General features: G+C 44.8%; 1 protein-coding gene across 1 annotated transcript; it reads left to right on the forward strand.

Moving 5' to 3' along the window:
* Positions 1-6,244: 6,244 nt before the first annotated feature.
* Positions 6,245-13,077, forward strand: LOC107107683 (schlafen family member 14-like). Its single transcript, XM_015407982.1, has 5 exons — positions 6,245-6,346; positions 6,458-7,496; positions 10,347-11,085; positions 12,214-12,623; positions 13,061-13,077. Exons 1-5 carry the CDS (start codon positions 6,245-6,247, stop codon positions 13,075-13,077), a joined length of 2,307 nt encoding a protein of 768 aa, XP_015263468.1.
* The last annotated feature ends 244 nt before the right edge of the window (positions 13,078-13,321 follow it).

The raw sequence follows: 13,321 nt of genomic DNA on the forward strand, positions 1-13,321 counted from the left end.
ACGTAAAAATCTGGTAGTTAGGTGATATGAAAACATCTCCCTGAGATCCTGGAGAGCCACTGCCTGTCTGAGTAGACAATACAGACCTTGATGGACCAATGGTCTGATTCTAGGGCAGATTCATGTGTGCATGTGAAGACATCTCAGAAGTCCCAGCTGGTGCAGAATGCAGCAGCAAGACTCCTCTCTGGGTTCAGCCACCCATGAACATATAACACCCATGCTGTGTTAACTGCACTGGCTACCTATCTGTATCCAATTCCTGGTTATTACCCTCAAAGGCCTTCACGGCTTAGGATCCCATATTTCTCAAACTGCATCTCCTAGTATACTACACAGTGCCGTTAACTCTTCAGAGAGCCTCCTCTCTGAATACAAATACAAACTCTTCAGAGAGCCTCCTCTCTGGATACAAATATTTTAAATGGAAGTGCTTTGAATCGGTAAAGCACTCTAGGAGCAGTGTTCCCTCTAAGCTGAGTTAGTGTGAGCTAGCTCACAGTTTTTTTAGCCTCCGGCTCACGCATTTTTGTCTTAGCTCAGGACAGAGGGCTCCAGAGCAAACTAACTTATGCAGTAGCCAAATCGCTCACTCAAAACTTTAATGCCAGTCGCTCACAAAGTAGAATCTTTGCTCACAAGACTCCACAGCTTAGAGGGAACATTGTCTAGGAGTGCCAAGTACTATCTGTTTACTTCAATTTTTGCAGTGAAAGACATTTTAAAAACACACTCCCACATGAGACTAGCAATGCAGCTGCAAATCCTTTGCATCTAGCTAAGCACAGCATCTATTTCTGGTCCTTCTAGAACGTCTCTCTTTTCTGCCTTGCTTTTCATTTGGCCTTTCCCTCCTTTCCATAACCTAAGCTCAGGTGCTCTCTGAAATACCACTTGCTGGGGACAAACAGCATGGTAGGCCAGTTATTTCCATGCTCTGCTGGTGGGCATCCCCAGAGATAGCATCTCTCTAGCCACTTAGAAACCAGATGCTGGATCAGCTGCACATTTGAGCTTTGATCAGCAGGGTCCTTTGACTCTTGTTAAAAGGGATCAGAATCAGATGAGAGGTAGATTCCTCAAGAGCTATTTCACCATGATGGAATATCATATTCAGAGGCAGTCTACTTCTCAATATTGAAGATGGACAAAACAGTAGCATTGTCTGTGGGTAGAGTTGCTTCCCAGAACCAGCCTTTCACTGGCCACTGAATTAACCGGGACCCGACGCAGCAAGGCAACTATGCTCTGAGCTTTTAATCTATTTTAGATCTATCCACCTCTATGTACAATGGCATCCCAAAATGGAGCCTCCATGAACAAGTCTACGAATTGTTTGGGGACAGACAGCTATGCTAGTTGGCTTCCCCTTGCAGCATTTGGCCTAATTAAGAATAGTATACTGGCCTTGACTTTTTATTACATAACAAACAAAATTAACTTAAGTTATTGGTTTAAAATATTTATTAGCCACCTCTCTACCTTACAAAATAGTAAAAAGTCCAGTAGCACCTTTAAGACTAACAAACTTTATTGTAGCATAAACTTTTGAGAAACACAGCTCTCTTCGTCAGAGAGCTTCGTTAGAGGGCTGTGATTCTCAAAAGCTTATGCTACAATAAAATGTGTTAGACTTAAAGGTGCTACTGGGCTTTTTACTGTTTTGCAGCAGCAGACTAACACGGCTAAGTCCTCTGCATCTCTCTACCTTACAAGAATTCAAGGCAGCTGATGGCAATAAAACACAATGAAATCCATGAAACCACGAATTTAAAATCAACACTTTTAAACTGCAGTTCAGCAGAAGAGCTGAAATTAAGAGAAAGTGACCTTTTCATCCTCTCCCCCCCCCCATTCTCTTATCCACGCTTTTTAAACAATCCATCTTAACCACCCCCAAATACGGCGCCTTGCCTCCTTTCCTCTCCTCCCAAACGATACTCTCTGCCATCTTCACTCACGAGGGTCCGGCGAACGTCTTGCATTTCTCATCCAACCACAACCATCGCAGCCAGGTCAGGTGACTCGCTCACGCTCACGCTCACGCTCCCCCTCGATTTCTCATTCGTCCAATCGTGTTCCCGCTTTCGAATCGCGGAAGAGAAAAGAGTGACGAGCAAAGACGCCCGGATATATAGAGGAGCGGTAACACAAACGTGAGGCATAAAGTGCATTTCCGGCTCCGATTTGAAGTTTAGTGCCGGGAATCAAGGGAGCGAGTACATGTTTGGGTCTCCGCTCGCTGGCTGACAGGACAGATAATCCAGCAAGCCTCACTCTGTTCGGTTCAAATGTTTTAGCCATGCTTTGCTGTTGATTGGATGAGTCCATTCTCCTAAGCAGGCATTTTCTTCAGCCTAACTGATCTCTGTTGTCAGGAGATCCATTGTAATTCCTGCAGAACTCCAGGCCCCACCCCAGAGATTGGCAACTTTGGCAGACTTCCACCCCCCATTTTTAAAGAAAGTGGACGTCCTTTGGCTCCCTGGAGACCATAGGGTTGCCAGCTTCCAGTTGGGAAATATCTGGAGTGATCTCCAGCCCTCAAGTGGAGATTGGCAGCAGTGGTTCCCCAGGAGAAAATAACTGCTTTGGGGGGTGGACTCTATGGCATTCTATTCAGCTGAGGCCTCTCCCCTCCCCAAACTCTTGCTTCCATAGACTCCACCACAAAATATCTAGGCATTCCCCAACTTGGAGCTGGCAACCCTAGTCAGAACTGGCCCCAATGAGTTCCCATGGAAAGGGCCTCCTGCCTTTGCCTTTTTACTGACAGAACCAAGCTTGGTTGCATAGCAACAGCTACTTTGTTCTATCTCCAGGTGAGGGCTGGAGATCACTCAGAATTAAAACTGCTCTCCAGATGGCAGAGATCAGTTCCACTGGGAAAAATGGCTGCTTTGCAGTATGGACTCTGTGTCATTATACTCTGCTGAGGTCACTTCAGTCCTGCTTGGGTCTCCACTGCAGAGAAAGACTACTTTTCTTAGGTAGAGGCTGCAGGGATGGGGGTACAGATGGAAAGCTGAAGTCAGAGGGGCAGATAAAGGTAGGTTGATGGTTAGCTGGGAAGGAGATAGGGCTGCCTACTCCAGGTTGGGAAATTCCTGGAGATTTAAGGGGTGGAGCCTGGAGAGGGTGAGGTTTGAGGAGGGGTGGGACCTCATACAGGTACAGTGCCATAGACTCCATTTTCCAAACCATCCATTTCCTCCTGGGGAAACATTATTGCCAATCTCCAGGTGAGGGCTGGAGATAACTCAGAATTACAACTGCTCTTCAGATTACAGAGATCAGTTCCGCTGGAGAAAACGTTGGACTCTGTGTCATTATACCCTGCTGAGGCCACCACAGCAAATTGACGCTGAACACCCAAGGCCGGGGCACCTGCCCAGAGCTTCTTTCTCGAGTTCATTGTATTTATTTCCACAATGGGCCTTATTCGTAGACATTATATAAACTCTTAAGGGCATTGCCAGACTGTTAGTTTGTAACCACCATCTAAGACCAAACTATATCACAGTTTATTTAAAGACAATTCCGCAGCTGGCACCACAGCGCAAGGATCTTCACTGTGTGCCTAAAGGAGAGCTGTGGAAGCCATTGTTTGGCTGGCCCCACTCCCTCCTATAGTCATGTTGTGGTTGCGCCCATGATGCTGAGCCAGAATTCCAAAAGTTCCCACAGGTTCACAGAGGTTGGAGACCAGTGCTGAAGTACACCGACCTTTGCTCTGGTTCAGAAAGACTACACAGAGAGAGAGAGAGAGCACATGGTTATTAGCTACTAACTATAGCTAAATGGAATGTGCCGCTGAATACCATATGGGGGAAGGTACACAGCAGGAAAAGAACTGGACCTTGTTGTAAACTGGTTCGGACCTTGAGATCTGATCCTGCAATGGAACGCCGCTGTTGTCCCATACCCATCATTGTGTCCGAGCCATAGGAGATCAACCAGACAAAATACAAGCAGCAGTCATAAGTTCCGACTTTCATGTGCTGGAGTCGAAGTTTCCGAAGGGACAATTCAGAAGTCGTTACTGCGGAAGCACATGCAGAACACCGTGGAGGGGGGGGGGAGAGAGAGAGAGATGACGGACAAACTGTCAACTTTGTGTCACCCCGTCCTGTCGTTAAGTTCTGATGGCCCCGCAACTGGCCGCGATCCATCCGGAACTGGAAGTATTCGCGCGGCTTCCTGGAGTCCTTGCCCCTCGGCAGATCCCTCTGGACCAATCAGCGTCTGATGAGAAATCCACCTGCCTTCGGAGCGCCTAATTCAAACGGGCAAGTTCAGACTTGTCCCGGCCGCAGCAAAAGCGGTGGGGAAACGAAACTCTACCGCGAAGGAAGATTTTTTTTTGATCCTCTGGCTAGTGCGTAGAAAGTGAAGAACGCAGCCTTGCAGAATAGCCAAGAGTGGGGAAAAGGCGCGACAACGTGTGGAAGGGCTGAAGTACCGTGCCATCCAAGCTTCTTACTGGCTTACTGGATTACTGTGTGATCAATAGGACGTACTCCCAGGTAAGTGCATCTAGGACATGTGGACTGTCCTCTGTATGTTTTTCTCAGAAGTCCTGCTATTTTTAATGGCGCGCTCTTGTATAGGTGTGCCTGGAATTGCAGCTTTGCAGACTGATCCTGCGCTGCTGTACCCAGAAACAACAGTATTGTATGTTCTCCTTACAAATGACACTAGGGATCAGTACCTGCACAACTGTTAACCTCCAGGTGGTGGCTGGAGATCTGGGATTACAACTGATCTCCAGGAGACAGAGGTTCATTCACTTGGAGAAACTAACCGCTTTGGAAGGTAGACCGGATGGCATTATGCCCCACTGAAGGTTCTTCCCTCCCCAAACTCCGCCTTCCTCAGGCTGCACCCCCAAATCTCCATGTATTTCGCAACCCAGAGCTGGCAGCACTTATTACATGAATAAATATGGGGTTTAAAGCATGTGTGGAGCTGCACATGCACTGAATGGAAACTCCAAGTGTACACTGAGTGTACAGGTGGTGACTGTAACTTGTGAACAGGGCAAATTGCTTACATTGAAGAGGCTTGTCATCCTCATAATAGAAGAATCAGCACCCAATCCTGTTACTTTAACTCCTAGTCTATCCAGTGGAGTTATTATTTGGTAAATATGGAAACAATCCTGAGTAAACTGACATAATTTATAATTTATGCAGTGGGGCTTATTCCCAGAAAAAAAATATTCTTTGGATTGTAACCGTACAGCCTAGTTCTGACCTATGCAGTATTCAGGATGCCTAATTTGAAATCATTGGTCTAAGGTGTGCCTAATAAGGCAAAAGACGGGACCAGTGTTCCCTCTAAGCTGAGTTAGTGTGAGCTAGCTCACCATTTTTTAGCCTCCAGCTCACACATTTTTGTCTCAGCTCAGGAAGGATGGCTCTAGAGGAAACTAATTTATGTAGTAGCCAAATTGCTTGCTCACAACTTTAATGCCAGTAGCTCACAAAGTAGGATTTTTGCTCACAAGACTCCACGGCTTAGAGGGAACATTGGACGGGACTGACCTGAGACTACGTGCTATTGAAGATTAGGTGTTTACATAAGCTCAGGCAGCACAGCTACAGCCCTAAGGATGGTAGAAAGTGTTGACAAGTTGCAGATGAACAGAGGTGGTTTGCTGTTGCTGTGTAGCAACCCTGGACTTCCATGGTGGTCTCCCATCCAAGACCTAAATAGGACCGTCCCTGCTTAGCTTCTGAGATCTGGCTAGATTGGTCTCGCCTGGGCCATCCAGCTCAGGGCTCTAGCTTTAATAGTGTGTGGTAATTTGCGTTTATGCAGTGTGCATATGATCAGGCCACAAAATGCCTTGTCTCCTCATTTAGCACGGGTGGGCTATTCCGGCAGCAGTACCTTTTTCTAAGACCAATGCCAAAACATAATCCTCTAACATCGTCTTGCAGAATCCCTTCACAGTCCTGTATCTGTTGCTGTTTGCCTGAATGTCTTTGAAGAGGTGATCAATAAAACATCCACTTAGCCTTGACTGTGATCTGTTTGCTTGAAAATACCTATTGCCTAACTCAGCTAATGAATTTTAGGCTGGATTAACCACCATGTTGGGGCAGTGGCCTCTGAATTGCCAACAGCTTTTAAACGTATGCAGGTATTTGTAAAGTGTTTCAAAATGAAAATGCTCTGTAGAGATACTAAGGTTCCGCATTGATTTGCTTGTTCCTACCTTTGCCTGTGCAGGTGGAAAATGGCCGCTGCCAGGGACCAGCTGCAGCTCAGATTAATAACTGACTACCCTGAAGATGTCATAAATGTAGGGAAAATAACGTTTGGTGAAAAACAAAGAGACGTGAAGGAGAGGGGTAAAGAGATTGGAGCAAAGGTTCGGGAGCAGAACAAGAAGGAGAAGTCCAAAAAATCCAACAAGGATATTGAAAAAGAAATAAGCGAATTAAAAAAGGAGCTAGAAGAGAAACTAGGAATTCAAAACACTAATCTCACCCAAGCAGCCTGTGCCCTGCTCAACTCAGGGGGAGGCGTGATAAGAGCTGAAATTGAGAATGAAGGCTATTCCTATAAGCAACACGGGTTTGGACTGGACATAGGGAAGTCCTTTCGGGAGTGTGTTCAATCTGATTCCTTTTCTAAATATTTTGACATAGTCCAGGAAGGTTCTTGCTTGCATATCTGGGTCAAAACATGGAGTACCGAGAGCATATCGCAACCTGCAGTAATATCAAAGGCTCGCCTTTGTTGCCTGGATACTGGGCTGCTTCAGCGATCCGTCACCTCAGCTGTGAAAATGAAACCTTTGGAGGCTCTGGATTTTCTGAAAGTGAAGCAAGCTTCTGCTAAGAAAGATCCTGCAGAGATGGCAGGGCTGATTCGGAAGAGGGCTTCTCTTTGGGACGACATACAGCATTCAAGAGGAGCCGGCATGCAGGTGGAAGAAGATATTCTCAAGGCCGCTGCTCGGTTTTTTGAACGAGACTGGCTAGAATATGAAGAGTTCCTGGATTTCACTGAGTCAACAGAGGTTGAGTTCAAGGGATTCCCGTATTTGGCTAAGTCAGCAGAGGTTGAGTTTACGGCTGAGAACATCCTGGAATTTGTTAGAGCCAAGCTGCCCAACTACATCTCTGCTTTTGCAAACACCAAAGGGGGATACTTAATTTTTGGCGTGGGTGATGATCGGAAGGTTATTGGATACGAAGTAAACTTACAGCCAGATCAACTGAAAATCGAAGTGCAGGAAACCATTGATAAGTTGCCCCACTTCCATTTCTGTGCTTCTTTAGAGAAAGTCGCAGCTGAATGTAAAATCATGCCTGTTTATGAAACGAATGGAACAAAGCATGGCTGTGTCCTTGCTGTGAAGCTTGAGCCATTTTGCTGTGTTGTTTTTGCGGCAGCTCCTGATTCTTGGATTGTGAAGGACCACCATGTAAAGAAATTGCGAGTTGATGAATGGATTGAACTGATGACAGCAGAAGACCCAGGTCCTCTTACAGTGATGAGGCTTGTAGAGTTTAATGTGCAGTTTATTTGTATGCTGGATGTCTATGAGTCTCCCTGCTTCCATATTGATTAACCCTTTCTCTCTGGAAGAGATTTGTTTGCGGTCGCGCAGAAAGGGCCAGGGCATAGAAAAGAAAGACCTTTTTTCTTTAACAGTTCTGCGTGAAACCCTGTATGGTCAAGAAAGCATCCCAGTCCTGGTCCAAATCCATTCTCAGAAATCATGAGTAAAAGGGAATTTTGTTAACCATTTCATTCATGTTCCAGTGGAGATGCAGGCTTAGGTTGTAACACATCCCTGATGTGGGAGAATAGAGCTACACTCCAGTTTGAAACCCTCCTCCCCCACTGACGCCTTTAACCCTGTAAAGGATTCTCTCTCATTTCCTTGCCAAGCTTCACAGCACAGTTTGACCGGGAAAGAGAAGCAACACAGGAAGGGGGGAGGGGTCGGTCCAGGCCATGGGAGGCATGGTGTGAACACTCTGCACTGTTGAACAAGCCTGCTAGAGGAGGGAGTGCAGCTGAGTGGAGCTGCTGAGTTCAGGAAGCAGTCTCCTAACTGGATGGTGTTCGGGCAAATGGGGTTCCCATGTTGCACAGATAAGGAAAGGAGGGGAGCCTTTGGGTAGACAGGAGATGAGTTTGATGCAAATTAAAAGAAGAGGAATTATACAGATAGAGTCATATGATGGAGAAACAAACTTCATTCACTGCTGTTGCTCTTGTTAGGAAGGAATATAGTAGGATACCAGAGCCTTGTGCCAAAAAGCATGTAGCTTAGGGGAGGGGCTGTGGCTCAGTGGAAGAGCTTCCGCTTTGCAAGTGGAAGATCCAGGTTCAAATCTCTGACATCCCCAGTTAAAAGGATTGGGCGATACGGGATGCTGAAGACCTCTGCCTGAAACTCTAGAGACTAGAGCTGCTGCCAGTCTGAGTAGACAATACTGACCTGGATGGCCCAATGGTCTCATTCAGCATAAGGCAGCTTTGTGTGTGTTTCATGAGTGAACTAAGATACTTTGAACTAAGGTCCTAAAATGTTTCTCTGAGTGCTTGGGTCAAAATCTCTTTGTGCTTTCATTTGTGGCATCAGGGTTGTAGTGTTGTCAGGCTGGGTGTCTCCAGTCCTGTCCTGTCTTTTGCCACAACTCTTATTTTTGTACTGCAGAAGCCCTTGTTTCAAGGGCCCTATATGAATGGCAGAGGCAAGTTGGCCACAGACAGGCCTGCAGAATGGATGCTTGATGGTAGCAGGCAGTGCCCCATCCCAGACTTTGGGAAACTAACAAGGAAAACTAGAGGTGTAGATTTGCACTCATTGGCCATGGTATTTCAGAGTGAGTCAAACACTTGTGTCTATGATTGGGTGAGATGTTTGTCTTAACATGAACAGAGTTTTTATTTTTCCTTTATTTCCTAGATCTTTCCCACTTTGATCAAGGCTTCCAGATTGAATTGAGTAGGTCCTGTAAGCCTCCACTCACTAAATCGGTATATTCTGCTAAAGGCCTCAGCTGTTTGAAGGATCTTCAAAGCACTCTATGCCCTGGTGGGTTTCCGTGTTGATTCTGTAATATCAAACACAGGGGTTGTGTCAATTGGTGAGACGGTTATATCACATCCTGCTTTTATTCTGTACAAAACAGCCTGTTTCAAGAGTGGGTAAGAGCATTAATAATGGCACCATTTTAAAATGGCATTTTACACACAGGGAGGTATGTGAGAGACATATGGCCAAACAGCTAGCTAGCAATAAAAATCCACATTTCTGCATGGCTTTTGGTTTACTGTCCACAGGCCATCAGTAGGGTTGTCTCCTCCTGGAAAGAACATTTCTATTCAGGATGAAATCCAGAAGGGGCCCAGGAGTCTTGGGCTGATCTGAGGCAGGATCTTAGTTATTTGGAAAAGGTATTGGGGCACTGTACAACATTTGCCAGACTATTTTACTGGTTAGTCAGCAAACATCTCCATGATGCCCCCCAAGGCATTCTTGCATATTCTGTGCCTACTTGTCAAAATCTCACATTAAAGGGTATGTTTTGCGAAACTATTGATATGACTGCTGGGGGTATGGAACGTGCCATGTGACTGTTGTCCTCATCCTTTGCCAATACCCTTCCCCCCCCCCCCCCCCCCCCCGCGATATTTCATTGGCTTTTGTGTATTTATAAAAACACAGTGGAAAGGGGAGGAAGACTTCAAGCATTCTGGCACCTGCAATTTTGTATGAAAATGTCTTCCTCTTTGAGGTACTAGAATTCTGTTTACAGCAATAAACCGCCATTCTGCTGTATATTAGTATGTGTAGACTGACCTGTTATTGAAGGCTGAGACAATTGTTTTAAAGCACCTTAACCTGTGTATGGATTATGTATGTGTTCCTCCACCACTGAAAGGTTGAAAGAACAGAACAGGTCAGTTCTGAAGCCTGTCACCTTTCTTTTTGGCTCTTAGATTCCAACACATACAATTCTCCCCTCCCCAACTGCCTAAGCTCTTAACTGGAGGAATTTGTTCATCACCTCTCTCTCTCTCTCTCTCTCTCTCTCTCTCTCTCTCTCTCTCTCTCTCTCTCTCTCCTTTCTCTCCTTTCTCTCCAGTAACTCTCTTAGTTTTATGTGTCCTCTCGTGATGCTAAGTCCTCCCTGCTACAAGCACAAATGTGTGAAGTCTTTTTTACTGTTTGCTAAATTTTGCCGCCTCTTTGTGCCGTGGATGCTATTCTCTGTTGCCTTCCTCCCCAGTCCACTAAGCTTGCAGTAACTTCAATAGTGTCTTAAGGATTATTCTTATCATTTTAAAATAAAATATTCTCAAATTTCTAGGAGATTCAAATGGGATAATTTATAAATCAGAAGAACTCTGTGCAGAACTCTTTTCTGAGTATCTGGGACTGAAGAACATTATGAACAAGAAGATGAAGGAGCTACAATTTTCTAAGGGAGTCCTGGTTTTTTCAAGAAGCTGGGCTGTTGATGTTGGGCTGCGGCAACATCCATGTGTCGCCTGTGATATCCTCTTAGTAGCCACAGACACAGTTCCAGTGCTATACACAATTATTGTGGATAAGAATTATTCTGACTCTTCAACAATCCCTGTGTTGCAATATTCAAGGAATGTTGCCCGTATATTAAAGCAGAAACTGGTGAATGAAGGGGGGTATACTCGGAAAGTATGTGTGGTTCCACATGTCATTGAACTTGGATCCAATGGAGAGGTAAAGACAGATCTGAGTTTGCCAGTCCCATACCCTCTCACCTATGTGGTCTCCAGGGAAGATTTAGAAGAACTGACGCAAGCCCTTGCGATTGTCTTGCTAAGGTTTAGGTCTTCCTTAAGTGACCAGCTTGGCTGTGAATTTTTCAACCTTCTCACCACTAAGCAGCATGAGATCCTAACGAAGAATCTCCATAAGAGCAAGAAGCTGTTTGTCTATGGCCTTCCAGGATCAGGGAAGACTGTCGTGGCCTTACAGATCATACAGAAAATGAAAAATGTATTTCACTGCAGCTCTGACGAGATCCTTTACATTTGTGAAAACAGACCGCTGTGTGAGACTGTGAGGTAAGTGTTTTGCAAGGCAGTCTGTAGAAACATCCATGTCCCACATCCCTTCAGTTGTCACAGGAATGGCTGAGGCCAGGAATTGGGGACAAAGAATGGCAGCTGTTGTGTGATACAAGGTGTGTACTGGTAGCAGAAATAATTGGTTTTGCAGGAAAAAAAATAGTATATGCTGAAAGCACATCAAACCATTCCTGAAATTTAAGTTTCTGCAAGTTACTTGCAGGCAGTCTAGAGTGTTTTTAATTAGCTTTTGGCAAATGGTGTCTGCAAATCACTTATTCAATGCTGATCAAGCTCAGAGGAAATGTTAGCTTTTAGATGGATTTGGCTCGTTGTTGCTGGAGAAAGACTAAATCCGACACTGCAAGATAGTTCTTCTATTGGGTAGGCAGAGTGGGAATTAGATTACTGATCCACTTACGAAAACACACTGCCTAGCTTGCCCTCCTAGTCTGGGTAGCGAACAAGTTTTAATAAAGGAAAGATAGCAAGACACCCAGTAGTTTAATTAAAGAGGAGTTGACAAACCATATGAGAAATCTAGTGACTTCCAGTGAACATTTTGGCTAGTAAATTAGAATGCACATAACTTTCTACGTACATGCCTCCTAACTATCCAGCCAGGATACCTTGGGGAACCATTCCCCAGTATCTGGTGCTTTACCTTATGACTGTATTTTTCCTGTCTCATAATTTAATATTCCCCGATGCAGGCAGGCAGATGGGAGATGCCAAAATGGTTGCTGTAGTGTAAAGTTAGGATGCGTGGCCTAAAGAGTCTAGCAGTAGTTCTGTTTCCTATGAGATCCACTGATTACTTGTTATGTACAGAAATAACAGTGGCTGGGATCCAGACTATCATTTTTGCAGGTGCAAGTCTTTCTGTCCACAAAGCATGATTATCTTGCCTCCCTTTCCCACAGCAGTTAGAAATGCCCCCCCCCCCCATCTGGTTCCTTGGGTCCCCTGTCCTCCCAAAACTGGATTGCAGTGGGCATTTGGGACTGCTACAGCAGGGAGAATGTAAGGAAGCCAGATTCTGTGAGTGGAAATCCTTGCACCCCTGGAAATGCTAGTCTGATTCGGGCCAGTAAATAAACACCTAATTTTTCTTTTCTTTTCTAGAATGAAAAATATTTGCCAGGCTGTAACACGAGTCAGTTTTTTAAAAGGGAAATACACTCAATCAGTGAAGCACATCATAATTGATGAGGCCCAGAATTTCCAGTCCGAAGACGGTGATTGGTATGGGGAAGCTGTGAAAATTACACAAGCAGCTGCTCATAAGCCTGGCATTTTATGGATCTTCTTGGATTATTTACAAAAAACACACACATTTGATTGTGGGCTTCCTCCTCCCTATGCTCAGCAACCTCAGGAATGGTTAACTCTTGGGGTGCGGAATGCCACTGAAATTTTTGATGCCATGAAAGAACAAATGCATAACATACTGTGCAGTCCCAATGAACCTGGCATTCCTTATGAACAGTTAGAAGCTTTGGTAGAAGAAGCTCAGTGTGGTCACAGTCTAGGAGGTATTTTAGTTAAACCTAAGGTGAATGATGAAAATGCAATAGCAGATTATATAGTAAGTAAGTGTCTTCAGTATTTCCGAGATGGTTATTCTGGAAAAAACATAGCTATTCTATGCAGTACTGCAATAGAAAGGAATAAATATCGACTCTTACTCAAGTCTAAAATGCCGAGACAGATGAGAAAATTAAAGTTGTCTGTAGACTTCACAGAAGCAGATGACGCAAAGGGGGACAGCATCGTTTTAGACAGTGTTCGCCGTTTTTCAGGCCTCGAAAGAAGTATTGTGTTTGGCATTTATCTACATTCTCAGTCAATGGATACTGTTGATAATATGTTACTCTGCATGATATCGAGGGCCAACTTGCACTGTCATTTGATGTTTGAGTATCCCAGCTGGAAGCTCCCATAAGTTTCTGTTTCCGCCCAAATTTTATAGGTTTATACAAACTGTAACCGAACTTTTAAATATAACCACTCTAAGCCAGGGGTCCCCATCATAGCATCCGTGTGCACCATGGTGCCTGCCAAGTGTTTTTAGAAAGTGAGTGGGTCTTTTTGAGTTTTTAATATTTATGGTATAATGCAGGCAGTGGCTTTGTGCAAAGTGCTTTACCTGTGCAACGAATGGAGTAATATTCTAAAAACACAATGAGATTTGATTTTGACTAAGTACAGCTGGAATGCATGGCTACAACTC

The sequence above is a fragment of the Gekko japonicus genome, unplaced genomic scaffold, assembly GCF_001447785.1.
Source record: "Gekko japonicus isolate JY-2015 unplaced genomic scaffold, Gekko_japonicus_V1.1 scaffold1, whole genome shotgun sequence".
NCBI lineage: Eukaryota > Metazoa > Chordata > Lepidosauria > Squamata > Gekkonidae > Gekko > Gekko japonicus.